Below are 26,561 nucleotides of genomic sequence, written 5' to 3'. Positions count from 1 at the left end.
TACAAACTCTTGAGCATCCATTTCCCTATTTTAAAAAAAAATGGCGGTATGTACTTGCCTAATAGAGCACTTGAAAGTATTGAAGGAGAAAATGAAATTAAATATACTTTGCAAAGAAACGGACAAATCACTTATCAACCTGAAGACGGGAGACTCACAGGACATTGATCAATATTTCCTATCTGAGTAACCAGGGAATAACATTATCCATTCAGTCAAAAAGCATCGTTTGAACCCCTACCATCTGCCATTCTGCGACGGCTAGTTTCATCACCATGGAATCAAGGATACAGGCAATAGTATTAAGGCATAGCTCAGGGTCTGAGAGAGCAGAATTGCATCCAGGAAGTCGCCAGAGAGCTCTCAGGGATTGAGGTTGAAGGGAACCCATCGGAGCAATGGTCCTTTCCATCACTCCAGCCAGATGCTTGGCTGTAGTTGTTTTAAGAACTGCCAGCAGAGGGCCCCAGCTTTCCTTTAAGAGCCGGTGGCCCAGGGCCTCCCTGCCCTACCATTTCCTCTGTATTAAACCGCCTCTCGATGGCCTCTGACGGCGGACCTCCCAGTGATATTCTCAAACAGAGGTACCCTTCCTGGAGAAATGAGAGAACACAGGTCTCCAGATGCCCCCAGGGCTCTGGGCCAGGCTCTCGACCTCCTCTTCATCCCTGTCCTTGTCCTCTAGAGCTGGGCAGGTGTTCACCACCACACCTGAAAGGGGCTGAGAGAAGACCAACACCTATGGCTGCTGTCATGCCCTTGGTGCAGGTCGTGGAGATCCGTGGGCAGATGGCGCTCCCTGATGGAAAAAACTTCTCACTGCGCACAAGCACTGAGGAAAGAGCAAGTGCTTGCAGCTCTGCACCGCAAACCACACGCCCCCCGACCCCGCCATTAGAGACGGGGCTGCCTTTAAAATGCCTCCTTATTCACTCACTCCCACCCTGCACCCCAGTTACCTGCTCACGTGGTCCACACCGTCTAGGATGGAGAAGCTCTGAGCTGGAAGCAGAGTGGATTAGCTGAGCTGGAAGCAGAGTGGATTAGCTGCGGTCCGGTCTCCCATCTCTGCAGGGGTCTCAGGATGGGGTTCTCTCTCATAACGCCTCTCCCGCTGGTTCCCGGCCATTTGTCTGGGGCTGAGTCTCCTTGTTCTGCCCTCACTCCATGTGTGCCCTTCCTCAGGCTGCAGACCCAGTTCTGAGCCACGGCTTTTAGGTCAATATTTGGTAAGTCCTCCACTATGGGACCCAGACGCTGGTCCTTTCTAGGTCAGGCCCTCTCTGTGGATCTTAATTTTAGAAAGATCGACTTGAGCTTGAGGTGTGAGAAATGTAGGCAGTGCTGAGTGTGGAGAATGTGGATCTAATTGGAAAAAACGTGTGCTTATTTATTCCAGGGGTGTGAGTGGGGGGTCATACGTTGAGATATTCACTCTACTCCTTTTCTGAGCTCCCAGAATTTCTCTGGGTTTCTTTTCAGCACCCCTCTGGGCACTGATACTGGTATTGAAATGCAATATGCTTTTTTTTTTTTTTTTTGTGGTACGCGGGCCTCTCACTGTTGTGGCCTCTCCCGTTGTGGAGCACAGGCTCCGGACGCGCAGGCTCAGCGGCCATGGCTCACGGGCCTAGCTGCTCCGCGGCATGTGGGATCTTCCCGGACCGGGGCACGAACCCACGTCCCCTGCATCGGCAGGCGGACTCTCAACCACTGCACCACCAGGGAAGCCCGCAATATGCCTTTTATACACGCATACTGTGGAGAAAATAGCTAACAGTGATTAAATGCTTCCTACGTGCCTCTGTATTTTCCTAAAGGCTTCACCTGAATTGCGTTGTTAATCCTAGCAGCAACCTTCTGAGTTGGGTAGAGTTACTGTCTGTGCTTTGCAGACACAGAAACTAAGTTTCAGTGAGATGAGGTCCTCCCCAAAGCCTTAAGTGGCAGAGTCAAGGCTGCCCCCAGCCCTGCAGAGCCCACGGGTCGATTGCTGTGCTCATTTGGCCGAGTGTCTCTGAAGCGCAGTGGGAAAGTGGCAGGGGAGGTCTGCTTGTAGTAAAGAGGCCAGAAGGGAGTCTCTGGATGGGGAGGAAGCAGGCTGGGGGACCGTCAGGGCAGAGGAGGACATTGGGTCTGTGGTTGGGAACCAGGGGTGGTTTTTATTCATTTGCCCAAGAAGGATGTCTCACTGTGTCTTTACTGCAGGTGCAGAATAGGGTTCTGCCCTGGGTCACATTGGCCACGTGTAGGTTCAGCTCTGTTTCACTGACCCGCGTGGCTCGGTAATCTGCTCCAGGAAGGGATATGACCTTCTCATCCCCAGAACTCCGCAGTTCGGCCAGCAACTGTAGCTGCCCCTGGAGATCCTGTTGGTACCAGCTCATCCAGGGGTACTGGGAATTCCTCAGGATGCAGTGCAGTGTTTCAGCCTGTCCGCGAGGTACCAGGACCCACCTGGGGCTTTGCTCCACCAAGCTTGTGTCGGCATCTGAAACACACAAGCAGGCCAGGCTAAAGGTCCTGGGGGTAGTAAAGGTAGCTAAAGGTCACTGCCAGAAATAACTAGTTAGAGCCGAAGCCTGAAGAGGGGGTCCTATGAGTAAGGCGGAGAGGAGGCTGCTGGGAACAGGACGGGCACTCTCACAGGGCGAGGAGATACGCAGATCTGGGATCAGGGAGCAAAACCTTCTGTACCCACAGGGGTCCCAGTGACCCAGTCCCTTTTTCCCTCCCTCAAGCCACCGACTGGCTGTCTCTGCCTGGCCTCTGACCTGTACTCACTGCACCCATGAGAACCCAGCCCCACAGGATGGGAAACAGGGCCATTCCTGGGCCTCTCCGGCAGGGCAGTGGGACGGGGACCGCGGGACAGGGACCGCGGGACAGGGACAGCCTAGGCAGGAGAGCTCATCTTGGCCTGTAAGGTGGCGACTGGTGTCTGAGACTCTCTGGGCCCGACACTCAAAAGGGAGCGGCTTTTCCAGGAAACTCAAGATCTTATCTTCTCACTGAGGCTCAAACCTCAAACTGGAGTTTCCTGTTTCGGCACGCCAACACGCACTCACTCATACACACTCCCCGGGCTCACTGGGGGCCTTAGTGAAGGTGCCTGGCCCTGCACCCTCTTAGCTGCTTCGCAGAGATTCCATGCTGAATCCGTGCCTCACGTTTTTGCAAGGAATTAAAATAACTCATTGCAATGAAGCCACACTTGCAGATTGAACAAAGACATCTTCTCATAGGCATAGAGGCTGCTGCAGGTCAGTGTTGGGCGGTCGGCAATGGACACTCATCTCCAGTGACCTGTGTTTTCCTCTGTAAAAGCAAATACAAACCAAATGGAAGAGGCTCAGTTCTCCTGTTGAAGATAAGGGGAGAGACTTCCCTCCCCTCCATTTTCTTAGAGCATTTACTGTAGAAAACTTGTAAGTTCTTTCTCTGTCTCTTTGAAATGCATACACTCTTAAAAGCTAAATCACCTCTTGCCAGCATTAAGACCCAGGAATGTCTTTCTCAAGGACCTGCAACCATCGCTTCGGAATATAAACATCAAGGAAGATGAGCTTAACTTAGTCTAGAGCAGACGGCTGGCACCGAGTTGCAAAATGATTTCATCATAAAGATATAACATGTTTATCTCTCCTTTGGTAAAGCCAATTTGCAAACACAGATAGACAGCCCAATTACCAAGTGACTTCAGCGTGAACTGTGGATTAACAAAAGGTCCTGTCGAGTCCTCTCATTTGGGGACTAGTTATTGCTTATCTTGAGAACACGTGTGTAGTGGGTTTGATCTGCTAGTCTGTACGATAGGCCGAAATTTCTTTTTGTCTCTGCAATCTCTTAACAAAATGCTTGTGGTGTGTATCACATTCTGACTTAATGATTATTCAATAATAAAACTGTTTTCTTTCTCTTCTACCTTTGTGGAGAGATTTTCTGAGTTGGGAGGGGATTTTGTTTTTAATTGTATTTTCCCAGCAACACACAGTGCTGCCACTTACTGGCAGTGTGAACTTGGACTTCGGTTTCTTCCTCTGTAAGACGAAGATAATGATGAAAGCCATTTCATAGGAGTAAGTGGATTCATACATGAACATTTCTGAGAGTAAAACCTGGCAGAGACTAATCGCTTAACGAGTTGGCCTCTATTATTGCAATTGTAAACTTCCGATAAAAACATATAGTGGCTTTTATTGGTCTTTAATCTCCTATCCTTAGTAATCAACTGAGATTCAAATCACAAGTTCTCATACTTTTTAACATTGATAAGAGGCCTCGAGTTTTGGTAACCAATGATCTGGGAAATGAGATTTAAAAGACCCACACCTACCGTGGCTACAACCTCAGCATGTTATAGACAGAACTATGGAGACACAGAGGGGTCTAGCAACAGAACTTTACTCTTTCAGGACCTGGGGCCGCACAATATTTAAGTTGGTGTCAGGACACTCCATAGATGGAGAAGGGAATTAGAGCAGGGTGAGGCTGCAGACCCATCTTCCGAGAGAGTCTGTGTCGCGGCCCAGCAGCGGCCTGGCATCCTGGGGGTCTGTGCCTCCCAGAGTCACTATTTTTTCTAATCTGCTGGAGTTTTAATACATGCAACACTACGGTTCACATGAGTCACGGATGGCATTTGGTGATGGCATAATACAGTTTACAATTCACTGGGCTCGCAAGCTTTGAAACCGTGTGGTTCCTGATTTTTTTAAAAATACGGATTTTCATTATGTACAATTCCGTGTGTAACTTCATTAATATTTTCTATATCACACTTTCAAATTTGCATCATCTAAATGTGCACAAAATGTCAATTGCACTGCATTCTAAGTAACATGTGCTGATTCCCTTTTATGGGGGGGAGGCGGGAATCTGATTTTTTTGTACGTAAGTTTCAGGTGTACAGCATTATAATTCAACACCTGTACACACTGCAAAGTGATCTCCACCACAAGTATGGTTACCATCCATCACCGTGCAGTTGACCCCCTTCACCCACCCCCGTGTCCCCTTCCCCTCGGGTAACCTCTGCTCTGATCTCATGTGCTGAGTCACTCTTGTCTTTGGGCCCCTTACCTATTCCCAGCCACATCCGTCACTCCAGAGAGGGAGAGAGATGAGCTCTGTGAAGCATTGCCCAAATCACACCTCTTGAATACCAGACCAAAGGACACGCCGAGATGGTGTGTCCTCACCAGCCTCGTGCACTTAATCCTGAGGTCTGCTTCTGAGAGAGTCAACTCTGGGATTTGGATGACTAAAGGAAAGGGGGCTGGGAGAGGGGAGAAAACCATAACTGGGGTTGTGGTGGTCAGCACTCTGGCCGGTGAGCAGGTTGCAGGAAAACGGATCCTGGACCCATCTTGGTTTACAGGGCTGGCAGTCCTATCTCCTGGCCCCATTCTCCATTTGTCTTAATCCCCAAGTGCGATGGGGATCACAGTGTCTCTGACACCCCTGTTATCTCCTCCCCGGGCTCCGGTTCCTCAAGGTCGGTGACTCCTCAGGCTCCACCCTCTGGCCTTGGCCAGGCTCCCGTCCTGGGCCAAAGTAAGCCTCTTCCTTCCAGGTGGCTGCTTGGCTCCCCACCTTCTCTGCCTGCTCAGAGGTGGGTGGTATGCTTGCCCTCTTGGGAACGGTGTTTTCTCCCCACCGCACCCCAGTTACTACTCAGGTGCTCACAGCAGCTGCGAACAACCTCAGCTGGGTCCTTACCAGCTTTGATGGGCTCCATAGGTAATGAGAAGAACATGCGTGGCCTGAATGGAGGCGTAAACAGAGGTGCCCTCACTCAAGCTGGATTCCTGTGTGGAGGTGTGTGGTCCGGATTCTGTGATGGAGGAGGCCCTCGAAGCATGTATCCTTGTTAATTTTTCAGATCCTCTCCATTGTCTGATGGAGGAAGAACACTGAGGGTCAAAAGATTATCAGCTCTGTCACTCACACTGGAAGAAAGAACTCTAGGATTAGAGACTTTGGTCCCCTCCCTAAGGAGCAGCCAGCAAATGACACCAGCTCCCTCCACCAGGACAAGCCAGGTAGAGACGCCTCCAGGGGGCTGCGTGTCTTATGGGTGTCTGTGACCTAAGGAAATAATGCAAAGAGCACCATCCCGGGGGCAGGGCCCCTATGGCCTCGCAGTTAGCTCTGCCGCCGACGGGATGGGAGTTCGGGCACTACACATGTTACTCCCTGATGTTCCCATTTCCTCATCAAAAAATTAAGTGGACTGGAATGTTTGGAAAATCAAGCGGATCTAAAGTTCCTTTTCACTCTGGTGTTCTGATATTTTAATATTCCTCTGCGTTTCTTCTGTTTGCCTCGTACCAAAGAGCTTGCCAGCGGGGAAGTTGGCCAAGACTCCAGTGGAGGGTCCCCGAAGGTGACTTCTCCAAATGGCAATCTGTGGGAGGATGGGCAACATGCAGAGTACCCCAAAGGCAAATTCACATTTATTCCCCCTTTTCTCCCTCTCCTTCCCCTCCTCCGCCTCTTTGCTCCTCCCCAGCGACATGCAGAAACTTGCAGCTGCCCCAGACGTGCCCATCTGGAAAGCTGTTTATGGCTCCTTCACCTCTACATGTCCTTCCAGGGATTAGTAGTAAAGAGTCCTCCAGGAGATGGAGACCATAGCCTTCCCCTCCGCATCTCCCAACACCTCCTCTCCTCCTGCACTGTAGGGAGGCTGGAAGGCAGGGCCACTTGGAGTCCCACTCCCTGTCTGTGCATCACTTCTATATAGAGACAAAATAGAAAATGCCCGTAAGAAGTTGGGGTGAGGGACATGTGCCAGAGGCCAGAGCGCTCAGTAAGAACATCCAAGGATACAGGGATGGTGGGGGCAGAAACGGAGAGAATGGAAGGACGGAGAGAGAAATAGAGGGAGAGCCAGGGAGAAATAAAACCTCCTTGATTCTGCAGGGTCCCCATGGGTAGGACACTGGTATTGGGTCAGGAGGGAGGAGACTGAGTGATTCATTCCCAAGAATTTCACGCCAGGTCCCTACTCCAGGGCAAGGGCAACCTTCTCTGGGCACCTTACGCCTCCAAGTTGTGTAAGTGGTACCACTCTGAACCCAGAGATAATGAGATCAGAAGAGTCCCAGTCTGTCCCTCCCCTGTGGCACGGTACCTAGCACAGGCAGAGGTACATATAAGTCCATACTTCTTGAGTGTCCATCTAAGTAGAGATGCTTCAGACCCCAGGAGCCATGGCCTGTGCCCTTCTCTTTCGGCTTCTCCTACTTACGGCCCTGCCGACCTCCTCTCAAGGCAACCACCTGGGCCTCACATCACGTCTGCGTTATTCCATGTTCCTAGATCCTTCTAATGTTACTTTCCTGCACTGGGACTTTGACCTTGAGGCTGAGGTCGTCACTTTTGAGCTCCAGGTCCAGACAGCTGGCTGGGTGGGCTTGGGTATCACAAATAGCTACACCATGGTGGGAAGCAATCTGGTTGTTGGAGGAGTCTCGCCGGACGGCAATGTCTATTTCTCGGTGAGTGTGAGGGTGACTCCCTCCCGTGAGGGTCTCTTGCTGGGTGGAGGGTGGCTCTGAGTCCAGGAAGGATCCACATTTTCCAAACACATCCAGGCCCAGAGCACCAACTGATGGCTGACCTCTCCCTACAGAAATGGTCCATTGGAGAGTTTGAATCTAGGTCTTCCAGACTGCATGTCTCTAAGTTGCCAAGGGAATGGAGCCATTGGACTGAAAGAGAGAGAGTCCTGGACCACAGTCTCGGTGCAGGTCACTGGGGGAAGAGTCAAAGCTGTTTGGTACACAGTCCTCATCTTCAGTTACCTTTAGGATCAGTCAAATAGACCACAACATAAAATAATCTAACAACATCAGCACCTGCAACAATAATAGCTTAAAATTGTTACTCATTTTTGGTTAAGCAGCCATTGGTCCAAATTCTTTGCACATTAAACCTCACAGCATCACCATGAGGTTTCTTCCCCCATTTTACAGATGAAGACGCAGCTCACCTGTCTCCCAGTCTCACTCAATCTGAACTTCATTTATATGGCGAAGTGCCCATGTTAAGAGCCCCATGAGAAGAGGAATAGCGTAGACAGTTCAGAGAATAAGTGAGCTTTTAAGACTTGGGGATACAGGAATATTAGGATTTATGGAGATGAGATTTGAAATGGGAGAAGCAAAGCAAGGTCAAGTGGTTAAACTCCATCACTGTCCATCCCTCTTCCCCACGAATCCCCCCTTGATGCCATGCTCTGTCCTAGGAGCAAATTATAATACAGAGCTGGGTTCTGCTAATTTGGTACTTTATTGGGGCTAAATGGACCCAGACTACTCTGAACCCGTGACCACGTAGGGCTCCTGGTTCTTACCCCTTCACCTTTCCTGGACCCTAGAATCAGCACCTGGTGGATGAAGACGCTCTGGAGGAGGGAGCCAGGACGCAGAGCTGCAGGCACTGACAGAAGACACCATCTATACCACCATGTGCTTCTCCAGGCCCTTCTGCTCCTGTGACCCTCAAGACCAAGACATCACGGTAAAAGAGGGAGGAGAGAGGAGCATTTGCTCACAAGCAGCCTTCCTTCTAGGAGGTGAAGTCACCCCCAACCTGGAATGGCCATGCCTGTCAGGCAGCCAGTCTTGGTTCCAGGGCCCTCGTCTCTCTCAGCCTTCCCAGGCACGGCCCCAATCCTGCCGCCTCTGATTCCACCAGCCCTCTACAGGTGGCCTCCCACTGACTCAGCCCCATGCCACCCTCCCTAGTGTCCCCTCCTGAAGAACCTTGTCTGATCTCCTTGAACTTCAGTGTCATGAACCAGATGTGGACACAGGCTCAGAGAGGGGACATGAGAGGGGGTGTGACTTACTCAACATCTCCAGCAAGTCAGCCTCTAGGCAGAACTGGAACCTGACTAGTTCTGACCCCCAGTCTGAAGTGTTCTCCTTTCTGAAACCGCTAGGTGGCATTTTGGGGGGCTCCAAGGAGCTCTGGTTCTTTATGTCTCAGTGCAGAAAGAATCCAGGGAGACGCAAAGTGATAGATAAGAAGTGAGTTATTAGAATAGGAAGCTTGTGAGGCTTATATCAGGTGGGTGAGAGGGTGCCGCCCCAGAGAACTTAGTGGTCTACAGTTTTACAATCAAAGGAAAACTGGGGAGGGGGAGAAGACCAACTTCTTCCTCATTCTTGAGTAGACACAAGCTTCCATCATCAGCTCTGCCTCCAGGTTGGGCAGGGGAGTTTTCTTGTCCCAACATGATCAAGCCAGGACTGTCGTGGTACTACGGAAAAATTATTTCAGGTCTCAGTACAGTGAGGGTCTTTCACTTTGACATGTCACCTTTCCATAAATTATTGTTTTCTATGTGTGCAGAGAGCATGTCCTAGGGGTCATTAACTTACTGAGCTCACTGGGAAGGATATGGGTCTCATGTCACCATTGTTTTATTGTTTGGGGGCATGTCTCATGCTTCTGTTGCATGGTTTTGTTGCTAAGCAAGCCTGCTTGGTTTTGTGGTTAAGTAAACCTGCTTTCTTGAGTGATCATTAACTTACAGGGGTCCGCCATACTTTTTTCTCTACTTACAATCCCCTTGTGGTATTAACTATTTAATCACCTAGTTTGTCCCTTCACTCTGTCCCAGTAAGTTCCACTGTGTCGATGTGAGCAAGTGGCTTGTGTCAGTGGTTGGGTGTGGGTGTGTGCAAAGTGCTGCTCGTGGGCTGCAGCACCTCGATGCCCCCAGAGTGACACTGTGAGGGTGCTTGCCACCTACGGCCCAGATGACACTCTGAAGCTGGATCGGGAGCGTACTTTTGTGAGTCCATCTACAAATTGTCCACCCCGATGATCTTGATGTCCCCGAGGACACCATCATCCATGACTTGGAGATCACTGATGTAAGGCCCCTCCTCCCCACCCAGCCGCCTCCAGCCACTGCCCACCTTCGTCTCAATCCAGACCTTCCTCTTGCACCCAATATTCAGTATGTTCCTGGAACTGAGGTTCCTCTGACTCCCCTTGGTCCCCCGAGGATGGTCAAACTGGCTCTCAAGTGGCCGCCCTTCCCCGACCTGTCCCTTCCCTTGCTTCTCCAGGAGACTCCCTACCACCTGCTCAGCCTCTGTGTGTCCTTCTCCAGTTCTTCATCCCAGAGGATGACACCACGTACGCCTGCACCTTCCTCCCTCTCTCCATCGTTAGCAAGAAGCACCGTATCTACAAGGTACCATGAAACAGACTTCAGGACATTGTCAAGGTGGTTGAGACAGGCAGTGGGCATGGCTGACTCTGAAGAGATGGTGTTCAGAAAACTGCTGGGAGGATGAAGGAGGGAGGTGGTCAGGAGAACACGGGGGCCAGGCCAGGTTTGGTGGAGGTGGCAGTTTCATGATTTCCCGAGCCCAGAACTACAGCTCCCAGCACTGTTTTATTCACGCCCCACAGTGCAGCAGCGATTTTGATGACGGTCATTGGTTAATAAGTGTTTGCAAAGAACAAAGTATAAGTCCTGTCCTGGGCCCAGAATTGTGTTCTCTTAGCCCAGGAGGAGGTGCAGGCTGGGGAGACGTGGCCAAAGGCTGTCAAGTCGGGAAAGTCTGGCTAGAGGAAACTCAAGTCGGTCATCTGACTTCACATTTGAGTGATTTCAATTTTGATCAAATAAATAAAAGTGTGACCTTACAATGAGTGGCAAATGTGTGGGAGCCATTGTTTTCTTTAGAGACTGAATCCAACAAGGCATGATCACATGCTCAAATATAGAGAACTGACGAGGTTATTAAGGGAAAGTAGAAAGTCTTGGGATGTTCCCGGCTGGATCAAGTGTGTTGTGCTATCAGGAAGGGATTTTAAAAGGGTGAGGGCTGAGTGAGGAGTCAGACTGAGTGCAGGGGAAATGATAGGTTGGGGAAGGAAAAAAAAACAGAGGAAACAGAAGAGAAAGAGAGAGAAGTGGGGACGGGCATAGTTTTATTTGGGGGAAAGGAATAGGGGGGATAAGAACATGGCCCAGAAGATCTTGACCACACTCTGTCCTGCATCCCCCGCCCAGTTTGAGCCCAAGTTGGTCCATCACAAGGAGACGACGGTGCACCACATCCTGGTGTACCGCCTGCGGCAACACCAGTGCTCTGCCCAAGGGCATCAGCGACTGCTACGGGGCCGACCCCGCCTCCTCCCTCTGCTCACAGGTCATCGTGGGCTGGGCTGTCGGGGACACAGTGAGTCGTGTGATGAGAGAAATCAGCCGCTAAGGGGACACGTGTGGTTGGGCAACTGGGATTGTTGGATTGATGGAAGGTGGGGAAACAGGAGGGCTGGGACGAGGGCCAAAAGACAAGGGCAGGCCCGGGTCCCTGCACCTACTTCCCAGCCATTCTTGCCGCCAAATCACCCTCCATCCAACAGAGTTACCAGTTTCCAGGTGACGTGGGTATCTCTACTGGGATGGCTTTGGACCCCCAGTGGGTCCGACTGGAGATTCACTACAGCAGTTTGCACAGTCTTCCTGGTGAGCGCCTAGAGCATTTACGGGAGAGCCGCGGTGAGGCTGGCTGAGCCCTCTAGGTGTCGGGAAGGGGTGCAGGATGCACGCCTGCGTCTTCTGCTGGCAGCGCCCCCCCGCCCCCCCCCCCCCACTTTCCCAGGGCCTCTTCCTCCCCACCGTGCGACACGGTCTCCTGCATCCTGTGATTGGTCCTTCCTGCACCAGGTGTATACGGCTCCTCGGGGATTCGAGTGTACTACACGGCGCAGCTACGCAAATATGACATGGGTGTCCTGCAGCTGGGCTTCTGCACTTTGCCCATCCACTTCATACCCCCGAGTGCCGAGTCCTTCGCGTCCTATGGGCTGTGTAAGGCGGAGAAGTTTGACGAGGTGAAGCTGGGAGGCACCCCTCCTCCCCTGAGCTTCCCAGTTCCCCATCGCAAATCTGCTGTGACCCACAAGGCACAGCTTGAGCCCCAGATTTGGAGAATGACCACTGCCTGGTGCTCAGGAAAATCGCTCACCTGAATGGGGCGGGGGAGCCAGGAGGCAGGGCTGCGGGGCAGGAAGAGGGGCCAGGAGGTCCAGTAGGGACTAAAGGGGTGTGTCTCAGTCATAAGATGAAGGTGTCAGATGTGAAAGGAGGAAACCGAGGAGCGGGGCCAGACGAGAGTTCCTGACAAGCCAGGTGGTCTCCTCCCTGCCACAGATGAACGGGGCCCCGGTGCCTGACATCCAGGTCTGCGGCTACCTGTTCCACACCCACTTGGCTGGCCGCACTCTGCAGGCCGTGCAATACAGGTAAGGAAGACACGGATTGGAAGCTCTCCCTTCTGTATTTGGAAATAAATGTTAGCAATAATTATTTATTCTGCGGCATGACGTTATGCTCAGTTGGGAGTAGGAGAAGCTAGAACTATCCCTAGAGTAGTGATGACAGGAATATGACAGTGGAGGGAGCTTTTTCATTTTACGGGCAATCTGTGCCCACAGAATGACTGCACACGCTGCTTCTTTGTTGATAGACCCCCTCCCTGCTTCATCCTCTCCTTATTCCTGTCCCCTCCCCTTGTCCCCCTTCAGAAATGGAACACAACGCCAAACAATCTGGAAAGATGATACCTATGACTTGAATCTGCAGGAGACTTGAGATTTACCTTCTTGAGTGGCCATCAAGCCAGTGGGAGCCTGGGGGGAGGCATGGCTGGCATTGGGGGAAGGCAGGGTCAGCACTCACTACTGTTAGCCAAGAGGACTGTACCAGTTCCTCTGTGTCTTACTTTGAGCCTTTGTTTCGCTCTGCACAGGGAGATGAATTGTTGGTAGGGTGTCACTATCAGACGCTGGACCACGACTCCTTGACTTTTGTAAGTACCTCTCTCCCCATCGTGGTCAATGACAGTAGCCTCAGAATAGAGCCCCATCCCTGGCCTTGGCCATCACGTGACTCAGATTATTCCAGCTGAAGCCCCTTTCTTTCTCCAATGGTATTACCCAGGCACATGGGGCTTCATGCTCTCGCATCCCCATGACTGTAAGATGGGTACAAGGATTCCCGTTTTCTCTGTCAACGACCCACTAAGATTATGAAAGGAAAGCATGTGATAGTGTCTAAGAGCGTGGACTCTGGGCCTGATCGCCTGGGTCTGAATGTCAACATGATCATTAATAACTTTATAACCTTAGACAAATTATTCAGATTCCTTGTGTCTCAGTTTCCTAATTCTCAAAAGAATTAATACTATCTATCTCATAAGATTTAGGGGAGAGTTGATTAACACGCCTAAAACATCTAGATCATTGCCCGACTTTTAGTAGATTGTCAGAGTTAGCTATTATTATTATGGTCACAAGGAACCCATATTTTGTGTGTCAGGAATGTCTCAGTGTCTGTAGGATTCAAAATGGATTGCATGCTTCCAAGGAAGAAAATACAGCCATACAAATGATTACAACACAAGTTAGAAAGTAAAATACACCATAAGAGAAGAATGGGGAAAACACACTAGGGGAATTCACAGGGGAACAAAATCATCAGGTCCTATTACAGTGACCTGAACATGTGACATATTTGAGTGGGTCCTGCTTTTGACATGTAGAGATGGGGAATTCCAGGGAAGCTAAAAGGGAGTGGCTTTTTTGGGAAACTCGGTATGTTATCTCATCTTCTCAACCATCTTTTCTCAAACCAGGGCAATAGCAATGGAAATGTAGAGGATGGGGAAGATACGTGGGATATTTCTTTGGAAATAATATCAATAATTGTCCACCAGTTAGAAACACAGGAGGAGAAAGCAAATGTGGTGAGAAGTAGTAAATAACAATTAGTGAGCTGGCTCAAGGTTAAGGGAAAAGGAAAACAGTCTCATTGGTAGAATGATCACCTAATCTAGTTTCTGCCTACCTTGTTCCTCTCTCTCTGCATGCCTGTGTATCTCTGTCTCTCCATCTCTCTCTCTCTCTCTTCTTCTCCAGGGGGGTCCCAGCACCGTTAATGAGATGTGCCTCATCTTTCTCTTCTACTATATCCGAAACAACATCTCCAGCTGCATGGGGTACGCTGACATCATCTACGTGGCCCATGTGCTGGGGGAGGAGGCATCAGAGTGAGTCATCCTGAAAGATAAGACCCTTAAGAGTGACCTCTAGAAGTCAGATCACTTGTGTACAAAGTATTTGTCTGCCTTTTTCTCATGCACTACCTGATTCAAAGACTGTTTACTTTCAAGTAGTGACCCTTAATTACTTGGGACTAAGGGGCCTCCCTGAGACTGATGAAAGCGCTGAAACTCCTTTCCAAGAAAAATGCACATCTTTGCAGACACATCCTATTTCACATATAATTTCAGGACATTTATAGTTTCCCTGAAGTCACCCTATCAACCTTCTTGGACTTCATGGCCCCCAGATTAAGAAACACTTCTTTAAAGAGTCAGAACTTTCTTTTTTTTTTTTTTTTTTTTGCGGTATGCGGGCCTCTCACTGTTGTGGCCTCTCCTGTTGCTGAGCACAGGCTCCGGACGCGCAGGCTCAGCGGCCATGGCTCACAGGCCCAGCCGCTCCGCGGCATGTGGGATCTTCCCGGACCAGGGCACGAACCCGCGTCCCCTGCACCGGCAGGTGGACTCTCAACCACTGCGCCACCAGGGAAGTCCAGAACTTTCTCTTTTTCACTTTTAAAAATCCTCTTCTCTGAGCTCTGATGATATTTCTCCTGCCAAGCTCACAGTTGTGCCATTGAGTTGTAAGACATTCCTTATGGTTTATGCCAACATGGAACTGATGCTAACAAAAGTGAGGCTATTTTATACACATTTTGTCAAAGCTTTCAGTCAACCCTAAACTACTGTCTGTTCTTCCTGCCCATGACAGTTCCATGGAGGGCATGATGGCCATGAACAATGTGGAATGGACTCCGGAGAACATTAAAAAGGCTGAGAAGGCCTGCGAGGAGGCCCAGCAGATGGTGATAATAAAGACCATTGACATAAGTGTCCCAGGAGACACCACCCTCCCAGGGTTAGGGATGGAGGGGAGTGGGAGGGTACTGGACGAGGCCGGAAAAGAGAAGAATGAGGGGTATGAATGCCAATGGCAGGAACGCTGGGTCAAAGAAGGAGAAGCTGAGGGAGCAGAAAGAGCACTGATGTTGCTGTGGGTGTGGATGGTAGTCTCCCATCTAGCCTGTGAGGCTGCAAGTCCTGGGGATGACCAAGTAAGGTCTTAGGAGAGGAAAGGAGGTGGGGATGCTTCCACCTTCACCCATTTTCTCCCTTCTCCTGCAGGAACTAGTGGAAAACAGAACAGGCTGGATTCCGGGAATCATCCCTGCTCCCCGGGGTCCTTGCTTAGAGTCCTCCAGAGGCAAAGTGGAGCCCCAGGACAGAACCCCTGTAGGCTTCAGGGCTGCCCCCATGGCCCTCTCGGGCTCCAGCGCTGCCACACCAAGGCGCCCCCCCGACTGCCCTCTTGTTTGGGCAGGGGGCCGTGTCTTGGCTCCTAGCCACCCTGCGGGCTGGAGCCTGATACCGTTTCCTCATGCCACATACTCAGGCCCCTCCCTGCTCAGGCCTCCCCTTATCACCAAACACAGAAACTCCCTCTGCTTTGGCCCCCAAAGTCCTCCATCTGTGCCCTTCTCATGACTTCGGCCATGAACCTGCAGGCTTGGGCGTGACACAGAGTCCCTAAAGCCTTTCCCGTGAGGAGCTCGGCAATCCATCCTTTAAAGCTTTAGAAGCATTGGTGGGACCACACATTTTCTAACAAAATCTAGATTCAAGGCTGGGTGAGGTGATGGGTCTCTGAGCAGTCCAGTGCCCCAGCTTGACTGAGGGGATGCCGCGTGGGGAGGAGGGGGCTTGAATGCAGAGGCGGGAGCCCTGTAACCCCTCCTCAGCCCATGCTGGCCTTGGAGCGGCTCCGGTTTCTCTTTTCTTCTGACATTTTTGTCCAACCCTCCCTGTGAGGCAGAGACAGCAAGCCACATGTGTGATTTGCAGTAAAGGAAGGTGCTCTGTTTACAAGGAACAAAGCTCAAGACACCAAGTTAAATAGAATTCACCTCGATTCCTGTCGCCATCTCTTTCCTTTGAGCCTCCGGTCCAGGAGAGACAGCTGGGAGGTCTCTTGAATGGCTCAGGATAAGGCATCCAGAGGGCAGTGGAGGGCTGGCTGCCCAAATTGCAACATCTAATGCAGGCCTTGCTTGCCTCACCTGTGCCTCCACTGTCAGATGATCTTTATTTACTCGACAAGTATCACTTTCTCAACATTCAGATCACCAGGTGTCAAGAGCCTAACTGGCCAGGGAGGCTGACTTGGGCTCTGAGAACAGGTCAAGGGCATGCTAGTGCATGAACCGCCTTGCTCACGGTTCCTACCTTCTGGAAGGGACCCCTACCCTGAATATTCCGAGGTATTTAGAGGGATCCTAACTCCCTGGAGATCAGGGATCTAGCCTCCGTAAACTCCTCGCCACTGCTTGAGGGGCCGAGCTTACCCGAAGCCAGAGGGATCGTCTGGGTTCACTGCTGGGCTTCTCTGCTGTCAACATTCAAGTGAAATGAAGGCTCTCCTTTAGGTCGTAATCTTAAAACATGGTTGAGGCCCTTTGACGGCAGTCTGAAGTGCACAAATTACATTCTACAGCGTGAAGAAACACACAGATAAAAATGAATCTAGACAGAAACTTAAAACAATCTAAAGAGACCTTTTCTCTCTGGTTTGCCCAATTAACAAATAAGTCTGACATTTCTATTCCAATCTGTGTTACTCCAAGCCCCCCAAGCAAATTCTTTCGACCTCGATCTTTTAGATAAAAACAAAAAGACAAGAACAGAAGAACCTCCTGGCTGGGTTTCTGATGACAAACCTCGGTCTGTGCTACAGCCTTATTCTCGGGTCTGTCTTGACAAGTTCAAGTCAGCTGGGCAGCTACTCCAAGGTTCTGCAGCCAGGATCTTCTAATGCTCCATTTGTATAGCTCATGGCCCTGTGCAGTTCCTCTCCTCTGTACCCACTTCAATTTCTGGTTCTTATTAAGCCTTCCTTCTTTCAGTTTGTTTTCCTCTCCATCTCTTGATCTCAGCATTTAGTCGCCATGCACATATTCACTGAGCATCCTCTGTGAGCTTGACATTAGGTCAGAACAGAAGCCACCTAAATGAACAGGAAATGGACAAGCACCCCCCCCCCCCCGCCCTTGTGGAGCTGAGGTGAAGCTTCTATGAGCCCCTGGCTGGCCATTTTCTCCTTGGGTTCACAGCATCCACCTCTGAGTCTTTCCCAGTGCCATGGATCATTTCCCCCGCTGCTGACTGCCTCCCGAGAGGAACTATATTTATATCAACCTATGGAAAATGATTTGTTCCTATATTTAAAAGGGATGCATTTATATTGATATTATGCATATATATTAGACAGGGAAATGTTTTGAGAACATTCCTACACAGGGTAGGAGCGTGAATTAGATGACCTCAAGTGTTTTTCCAGTTTATGTGTTTTGTGACTGCAGTTTCCAGAAAGCCTAATGATACACTACAAAAAGAAGGGCTCAGAGTTGAGGTGGAAAGGGATGACCCCAACTTCCTCCTAGAACCTTCTGGCACATGGGTCTCTGTCATTCCTCTTCCCTCAGTGGTCTCTAAGTTCAGGTCAGCTCTGAGTGACTCTGAGACTGTAACTCTTTTTGCATCTCACCTCCTCTACTCAAAGCTCCATCTTAAATGTGGAGAGCAAATAAGGGATGTATTCCCTCATTACTTTTTTCTGTGACGACAAGAGGACCCACAGGCTAATGTTTACAAGGATCTGGTCTTTCCTGAGGAATAAGAATATTTTGTTACAATTTCAAATTTATAGGAAAGTCGCAAGAATTCCCATACGCCCTAAAATGAGCTTTATCCATTGTTTATACTTTGCCCCATTTCTCTCCCTCCCTCTCTCCTCTCTTCCCGTCTCTTCTATTTTTCTTCTCCAACTCCTTCTGCTTCTTCCTCCTTCCCCTGTCTGTCTGTCTCCCTCTCCTTCATGAGCTGATAACTTAGTTTCTTATTCCTGTTTGCTAGAATTCTCACCACGTTTAAATTCCTGCTATACTTAGCTGAGACAAACAAGAAAGCTCCCCGACTCCACTGCTCCACCACGGCAGTGACACCCAACCTTGACAGCATATCAGAGTCACCTGGGTGATGGGAGCAGCGACCAGGCATTAGTGAATGATTAAACTCTCCAGGTGTTTCCAATATGCATCTGAGATTGAGGACCACTGAACCAGAAGTTCAATTGCCCTTAACTAGTCTATTTCCTGGATGGGCAGGAATCCCATTCTGGCTTCACATATTGAAGCCACGGCACAGGCACTGACCAGTCCAAGTGAACGCCAGTGAAGAGGAGCCCTGGAAGCCCCCTGATTTCCAAGAGTTAGACTTTTAGTTGCTGGATTGTGAGGATGTGTGGGGATCTCAGAGAAGGGGTGCATCTGGGGGGGCTCAGGGAAGAAGCTATTTACCAAGCATCACTCAAAAAATAAATAGCAAAGAAGAGACCTTTAAATGTCAAGTAATGAATATAGAGAAAAAAATGTGAAGTTAGAAAATCACCATTTAATAAATGTATAGTAATAAATTGAATCAGACAAGAATCATCAATGGGTGACAAAATAGGAGAGTAGCCCAATAGCTACATAGCCTCAAAGTATCTCCTCATTATATATTTATTAATTATGATGAGAGGAAATAGTAATTTTATGATAGACCTGGCAGACCCCACCTCAAGGAAGTAAGCCAGTTAGCATCACCAATCATGGACAGACATCATGTGCCTCCTGACAGGCATACCAGGAAACACATAACATCAATTCTACGTAATACCTGTCCAAGAAATGTACAACCTCGGTATAACCATGAGGAAATATTAGACAAACCCAAATGAGGAATATTCTACAAAGATCTGACTTGTAATCGTGAAAATGTCAAAATCAAGAAGGAAAAAGAGGGGCTGAGGTATAGTTCCACAGTAAACTTAAAAACAAAAATCCAGGGCTTCCCTGGTGGCGCAGTGGTTGAGGGTCCACCTGCCGATGCAGGGGACGCAGGTTCGTGGCCTGGTCCGGGAAGATCCCACACGCCGCGGAGCGGCTGGGCCCATGAGCCATGGCCGCTGAGCCTGCGCGTCCGGAGCCTATGCTCCGCAACGGGAGAGGCCACAACAGTGAGAGGCCCGCGTACCGCAAAAAAAAACAAACAAAAAAACCCCCCAAAAATCCAGTTAAAATGAATGCACCATGTGCTCCTCATCCAAATTACTACCTGTTGCTGTTGTCATTGTTGTTGTTCAGTGTTTTTTGTAAAGAACATTATTGGGATGATTGGTGAAATTTGACTAACGTGTGTGCATTAGATGGTGGCATTGTCTGAACGTTAACTTCCTGACTTGGCTGATTATATTGTGGTTATGTAAGAATATGTCCTTGTGTTTTAGGAAATACACACTGAAGCATTTTGTGATGTTGAGACATTGTGTCTACAAACTCTCAAATTATACGCACGTGTGCACGTGTGTGAGAGAGAGGAAATATGGTAAATAATTTATAGTTTATGGATAATAGTTGGGAAATCTGGGTGAAGAATATAATGAAGTTTTTATACTATGTTTGCAACTTTTCTCCACACTTATTTCAAAATAAAAATGTTAATTTTAAAAAAAGAAACAAGCATAAGATCTATACAAAAAGAGTATGAAAATGGAGCAACTTTTTTTTAAAGGCACACAGTTACCTAGAAAAAAAAGTCAATTTAGAAAAATGTCAGCTTTTCCAAGCAAGAGTTTTTGACCACTCTGAGCAGAGAACCTCCAGTCTGCAAGCTATAGTGTACCCTTGGATTAATTTCACTGGCAGAAAATATGATGTTTCCCATATAAAATAATGTGCATGAACTTACACACACACATACACACACACACACACACACACACACACACAAGCACGCACAGAAGCTTTGTTTCTGCCTCTATAAACTCCTAGAATGACATAGACACCGTATCTTTTGCTTTAGTACAAGAGAGCCTTTGTAAAAAGGGAAAATGCACCTGGATCTCATTTCAAATTGGGACAATATGTTGGCAAAAGATCAAGAAAGGAGATTTATTGTTACACAAATCTTTCTATTCTTTGTGTGACAGTTTACTCTTAACTCCCCACACCCTGTGTGCACTTGTGACATCATTCACATTAAATGCTAACTGACAATCCCAGCTATAATCTGTTTCCTATAGTGCAGAAAACAGCTAGCTTCACCATCCCTTCTTGCTAACCAGCAGCTGGAAGATATTAGGTCACATGCTTGTGTTGACCAATGAAAAAGTAACAGAGACATTTTGAAGGGAAGAGACAAGCCCGTGAGCCAGTATCTTCCCATTTTTCATTAGTAAGAAGGAACAGTGAAGTTAGCTATTGGCAGAACATTGTAAATCAACTATAAGTCGATTAAAAAAATAAAGTGTAAAAAAAAATTGTAGATATCTCAAAATATTGTTTATGCTGCTCATCACACTGACGTTATGACATGAGATCCACTTGCTAGATCTTGTTATTTAATGTGATAATTTTTAAAAACACCTCATGTTTTTAATATTTGCATAACTGTATTTCAATATAATAGGATTCCTTTACAATAGTATGCATTTTACTTTATGCATTTAAGAACATCATTCTTAGGAGGGGTTCCATAGATGCCACTAGACTGTCAATAGGGCCCTTGACGCTACAAATGTTGTAAAGTCTTTCATGCTTCACTCAGAGACTTGGCAATCAGGATTCTCTAGTAAGAAATCTTCTCCTTGAGCATTTTGTAGCAACCAGAGCCAACTTCTAGCAATATGTCCTTGATGATAACATAAAATATTTCTCATATATCAAGTAAATAATTCTTTCCTACTGGTAGCCTTCCTGGGTTTATCAAAGGATAGCTGACAAGTTTCCCATCTTTTTGATCAAAGGATTCCTGTGGTTGTTTTTCCATGTTTCACTAGTTGCCTAGTTAGTGCAAGCTCTCATCCAAAAGCCTCCTATTTTGATAATTAGAATACTAAGCTAATTTACCTATATTATTTTTATGTAGCCTTATGGAGGCACTGACACATGAGTAAACAAGTAGAATCTGGCTTCCTGGTATAAGAAAGAAAGAGAGAAAGGAAGGAAGGAAGGAAGGAAGGAAGGAGAAAGGGAGGGGGGATAAATTAGGAGTATGGGATTAACAGATACACACTACTATATATAAAATAGATAATCAACAAGGATTTACTGTATAACGCAGGAAACAATATTCAATATCTTATAATAACCTATAATGGAAAGTAATCTGAAAAAGTTATATATGTACACATATATATATAAAACTGAATCACTTCGCTGTATACCTGAAACTAACACACAATTGTAAATCAACTATACTTCAATTAAAAAAGGGAAAGACAGAAAAAGACGTAGGAAAGCAAACACATTCATCTCTAATACACTCATTTTCAAGTAATACTAAAAGTAAATATCCCTGTTGAACATTAGTATATAATTTCTTTATCCCAAAATCTAACCACCTAGTGTTTTAACCAACAGTGCTGCAAATTCTGTTTTTGCCAGAGTTATGTTACCAAGTATAGTAACTTCTAGGATGATTAGAAAAACAACAAGCACAGCCTCCCACAAACCTAAGAAAAACCCATGCCAGAGGCATAAGGCAAAGGGTGAATAACCATAAACCTGATCATTTCCCTGGTGGATTAGCCCGCAGGAACTCTGATGCCGAAGGGAACAAGACCAATTCAGAAGGGTTTTTGCTGAATAGAAAGAAGTTTTAATGCCGAAGTGAGATTACCCACGGTCAAATTACCACAAAATTCCAAATCTTTTGTAAATCTGCTTGCCTATTTTTAGTTGGCACGTGAGTTGCATGCATTTGTGTGAACTGTGGTTATATACATCGGGCACAGAGTAGAGAAATAAGGTTTACATATTTCAAAGCACACCACAGCAAAAATAAGTTATTTTTTACATTCAGATGCCTTCCTTCAACTTTGCCTGCTTAAATCTCACCCCAGCCCTATTCCCACAGGCTAAGGATTTCCCCTAGCCCCTCCTCTTGTTTTCAAATGAGCTAGCTCTTCCCTTCTCCTTCCCATGAGGCTGCTATTCCTAATACTTGTATGTTATCTTCTTACTTGTCATGGTCACTTTTATCCTCATCATCTGTTCTCTCTCATCTCTCCTGCTTACCTTCCCTACATTTGCCTTTTCTTCCCCTTATATCATGCTCTCAGCAAATTATCCCATCTCCCTATAACTAACTACCTGGCAGATGTTCTTTCTGGATACTGTTTTGAGGAGTTAGTTAGCTCTAGGATCCGAACTATCCTGGAAAGCTGTAGCTTGTATATTTAACAAGAGTGGGCCCATCCCCTAATTACACACACATATACACGCACACATGCTTCATCATGGACCCAGTGCGTCTTCAGTATATGTATGTTTAGCCATCAGTACCATACTAATCACAGAGAGACATCAAGGTAACCCGCAGTTTTCCACACCTCCCTACTGCCTATAGCACAGGGCTAAAACACAGACAGAACATAAAACAAAACCAAGAAAATATTTTAGCTGTACTGGGCACGATCGGGCAACACACAATAATTTTATGAGCATGAAGTATAAGCAGTATCAAAGCCATCCGTAGTTAGGATCTTGCTCTAAAAATTCAGAGTGCTCTCCACGTCAGTGAAGTGAAATTGTGTAAGCTGAGGTTTCTGCTGGTCACATCAATGTTTAACACCTGTTGGGAACCAAAGAAAAAGCATTGGGCATCTGGTGATTGAAGTTTACTGCAGTCAAGCAAATCAGATACAAGCCAGTGGTCCATACACACTTTCACAAGTCGTTGCCTAGCTTCCAGACTGCCCTCAGATTTTCAGGTGAGAAGGGTATTTCTTAATCCCTTAGAGTACAAAAATCATTCAGTACGTAGGGAAAAGACGACAAGACCCTAAATAATGAAATACACAACCACTGCAGAGAAACAACTGCGCAAATTGGAGAAAATGTCCTCGGAACCCTCCTTTTATTGCCTGCTTCTCCTCCTCCCTTATGGCGCCTTGATGATTGCCCAGTAAGAGTCTGATATTTCAGTGTTTTTTTCTAGGCAAATACTTTCCATAAAGTTTCACCGCATGTGCAGTAGTTAGCTTGTTTGTCAGCAACAAAATTGGGCAAAATCCTTTATAAGCTCTTGGTCGAGTTGGGGAAGTTGGTTGACAAGAAAACCACAAAAATGAGGAAACAAGTAAAAAATACAAAGTGAAGGAAAACTTTCATTTCAGGCTTTGTAATCAGGAAGGATTATGAAAAAAGCAAGTTCTGAAAAAAGCAAGAAGTAAGCACACAAGGGAAGAGCCCATTTACCATGAGGCTAGGTACTGGAACCACAACACTGCATTAAATCCAAGGTGCAGATTTTTCACATATTTAACATTCATGAAATCAGAATGTGTCTTACAATCAACAGGCTTGGAATTACTGTGAACAAGTAGCCCTCCTGACAACGGTTTGTACACGTGTGAACTTCATTGCTTCTACTGGTGTTACGAATGGATGGACTGTAAACCACTTAAGAATCATTTTAGAAAGGAATATGTATCTTGGCTGACAGTAAAATCAAAAAAATATGCTACGATGAAAACTTGTATAAAGGATCTTAGTGGCTTTGGAGTAAATTGCATAGACAGCAGGGAAAGAATTTTTATGAAATGATGTATCACCAACACCTTTGATAGTTCAGAGGAAATATCTTAACCAATTCGGGCCACATATTTTTCTTCTAAATAATAATAAATCAAATAAAATAATTTAAAATATTTACCTAGAAATTTAAATAATAAAAGAAAAACTTAAATGATATAAAACGGTTAAGATATTTCTAATATTTCTTCACAGTTAGATTTTCCCTCTCCTAAATTACCTTGATGCAGATTTATCAATGTCCATGTATCTCCACCCAACATTTTCCTCTGCAGTATCATAGTAAAATGATAAAAATCTTTGGTTAAAGAAATTTTGTAAAGCTTTCCATATTTTTAAAATAGAAGTTTTAAGTGATAGGAAAGCATAGAATCATACTTTTGTAAGACTTTTTCTTTCTTTGTGGCACGGGAAATAAAGGAGCGAATTTTAACTGACGGTGTCTTATAATTGATAAAATATGGTAGTTCAAGCTGTTTGAGAAGTAGATCTCTGAGGCAAAGACAAAGTTTTACATAGGTTTGCAGACAAGAAGACGTACATGACAAGTAAGGATCCAGACCATCAGTTCCAAATGATAATAAACCCTGAATTTTCCCTTCATCTCCGTGCTGTCCTCTCTGACACACGGAACACAGAGGGATTCGGGAAGGGCTTTGCAGGAGAGGGTATCATCTGGAAGGGAAGCAGGAAGGAACTGCCCTAGGTAGCTCAGGGTTGGGAAATACCATTTGGACTTTTCACTGGTCACAAACCTGTGTTGTAGAGTTGTAGGAGAAGGTGGGTGTTATAACCATGCCGCTCACAGAGATGCTGACACCGGAAACGGAGACACTGCCCACTCCCCAGATCTCAATGTAGCCCAGTTTCAAAGGGTTTGTATCGCTGATGTATTTGTTGAAAATTACATGACTGTGCATTGTATTCTGTCAATTGGAGATAAAAGAAACCAGAGGGGGGGAAATAGCAAAATTTGTTCAAATTTTTCACAACCTCTTTTTAGGCACAAATGTAGACCATGAAGTGAGATAACTTAAGAGCCCCCCCGTCTTGTGACCTTGGATAGTGAGACCATGATTTTAGCATTCTGTCTCCTATTGCCAACTACCATCCAAATCTGCATTGGTTAAGCACTGGCAGGGTCTCTAGAATCATCCCAACTCTGAGAAGACAAAGAATCTCAGCTATCAGGAACCTTATATTCCACATGTGGGGAAGTCACAAAATATGCTGACCATTCCAAGGTGACATAGGAACAAGGGCTAGGAAACATCGAAACAGCCTGTCCGTCTGTGCTTGGTGAACTGGAATAAGCTACTGATGAAATATGAATGGGCTTAATCACAGAAGACTTCCGGGGAGCATATTATATCTCTATCTGAAGTCTAGAGGATGGGGAAGTTGCAAATTAGTAAGATGAAGAGTGAAGGAATTCTAGGTGGATTTATGTCATGATTCCCAGCATCTTAGCAAGCTAGTAGAACTCTATCTTCTCCCTTCACAGTCCCAGTCACACTCACCTGGCTGACAGAAAAGCGGGCCAGGTAGTAGAGTCCTTTCCCATAGGTATCTGCAAACAAAGGACAAAGTAAGCATGATCTGGAACATGCTCTAGAATTCTAATTGCTTACCAGGTTACCTTGGTTGAGAAAGTAGGGATGATTTTTGTTTGGGTTTTTTATCTTATTTTTCTTCTTTACAGAGTTCCGTTTTGGGAGATTTAGACTCTGGCTCCAACCTCAGTTGACACAAAATGTTTGAAGTGAGTGTATACAGACGCCTCTGTCTAAGAGAGTCGCCTCATATAGTATAGTTTTCTAACACCACACTTAGTCCACTTCTCTTTCTTGTGGTCTGTGATTCCCAACATCTTGGTAGTCACCTCGGAATTTCCAGACTCCTTCTGCTAGCGACGCACATATCTGCACACACGTGCATGCACACCACATCACAAACACCAAGGCTGGTGTGTAATTGGTCAGTTTATCTTGAGAGGTCTTAGGCAATTTTTTAAATGCCATCTCCAGAGAATAGACTTCTTTGTCCTTTATCCTTAATTTATGCCGCAGGTCCAGGGAGAATATCCTTAAAGGTGGACTAGCCAGAGCTTTGTTACAGGTACTCCCGCCCCACACCCTACCTCGGTGGCTTTCTCACTCTTCCCCATACACTTGCCTCTTTCTAAGTTGCTGGTCACTCGGTCAGAAGGCATTGGCTATCCTCTAGCGCTGTGCTGTCTGAGATAGTAGCCATTAGCCAAACATAGCTATTTAAATTTAACTTAATTACAATGAAATAAAATTTAAACTCCAGTTGCTCAGATGTACTTGTCATGTTTCAAGTGCTCAATAGTCACATATGCCTACTTGCTAGCATATTGGACAACACAGATATAGAACATTTCCATCACTGCAGAAAGTTCCATTGGGTATCACTGGGCCTAGAAATTACTAATGGTGCTTGAGACATCCTCCTGAGAGGTTACTAATTCCTGTAAACTCCTAATGGAAGATTCCCCCCAATAAATAGCACAGCTGATAGAGGCATTGCCTCTCTTACTGGGACACGTAATTAGCGAATGTGCCCTTGAACATAAACCAGATATGGAAGTATAGCTCAGTTGGCTACAAAGCAACTCCCCCTACGGCTCCTATACTGCTGTTTTCCACAGTGGATTAGGACAGCTGGATAACGGTGAGAGATTCAGAGTTAAGCTTCATATGCATGAGGCACAAGGATCATGTATTATACATTTAAAAGTAACAAATGGCTATATTTAAAAGTG

The 26,561-nt window shown here is 46.8% G+C and overlaps 1 protein-coding gene and 2 long non-coding RNA genes across 7 annotated transcripts in view; 1 reads left to right on the top strand and 2 right to left on the bottom strand.

Moving 5' to 3' along the window:
- Window positions 1–2,955: 2,955 nt before the first annotated feature.
- LOC141279586 (uncharacterized) lies at window positions 2,956–9,547 on the top strand. Of its 2 annotated transcripts, none has more exons than XR_012334125.1 (2): window positions 2,956–6,044; window positions 8,387–9,547. It is a non-coding gene; the product is annotated as an uncharacterized lncRNA (long non-coding RNA). The 2 variants fall into 2 exon arrangements; XR_012334126.1 differs by having other exon boundaries at window positions 2,956–7,505.
- Window positions 9,548–11,688: 2,141 nt separating this feature from the next.
- On the bottom strand, window positions 11,689–17,154 carry LOC109549738 (uncharacterized). The gene is made up of 3 exons (XR_002176129.3): window positions 16,859–17,154; window positions 16,487–16,629; window positions 11,689–14,100 (listed from the first exon to the last, which is right to left on the bottom strand). It is a non-coding gene; the product is annotated as an uncharacterized lncRNA (long non-coding RNA).
- Window positions 17,155–18,570: 1,416 nt separating this feature from the next.
- The window catches only part of MGAM (maltase-glucoamylase), a 129,917-nt gene continuing 121,926 nt past the window's right edge, over window positions 18,571–26,561 (bottom strand). For 3 of the 4 annotated variants that reach the window (XM_033863383.2, XM_073810020.1, XM_019933851.3), the window contains 3 exons: window positions 25,297–25,346; window positions 24,532–24,702; window positions 18,571–22,814 (listed from right to left, as the gene is read on the bottom strand). In XM_033863383.2, the coding sequence (XP_033719274.1) occupies window positions 22,740–22,814; window positions 24,532–24,702; window positions 25,297–25,346 (296 nt within the window). In that variant the 3' untranslated portion in view covers window positions 18,571–22,739. Of the gene's footprint in view, window positions 22,815–24,531; window positions 24,703–25,296; window positions 25,347–26,561 lie in introns of those variants that run through there. The other variant, XR_012334124.1, reaches the window with a different exon arrangement.

Source organism: Tursiops truncatus, chromosome 9 (genome assembly GCF_011762595.2).
Source record: "Tursiops truncatus isolate mTurTru1 chromosome 9, mTurTru1.mat.Y, whole genome shotgun sequence".
NCBI classification, from domain to species: Eukaryota; Metazoa; Chordata; class Mammalia; order Artiodactyla; family Delphinidae; genus Tursiops; species Tursiops truncatus.
Note: the sequence above shows the minus strand (reverse complement) of the source record. Positions and strands in the feature narration are given on the sequence as shown.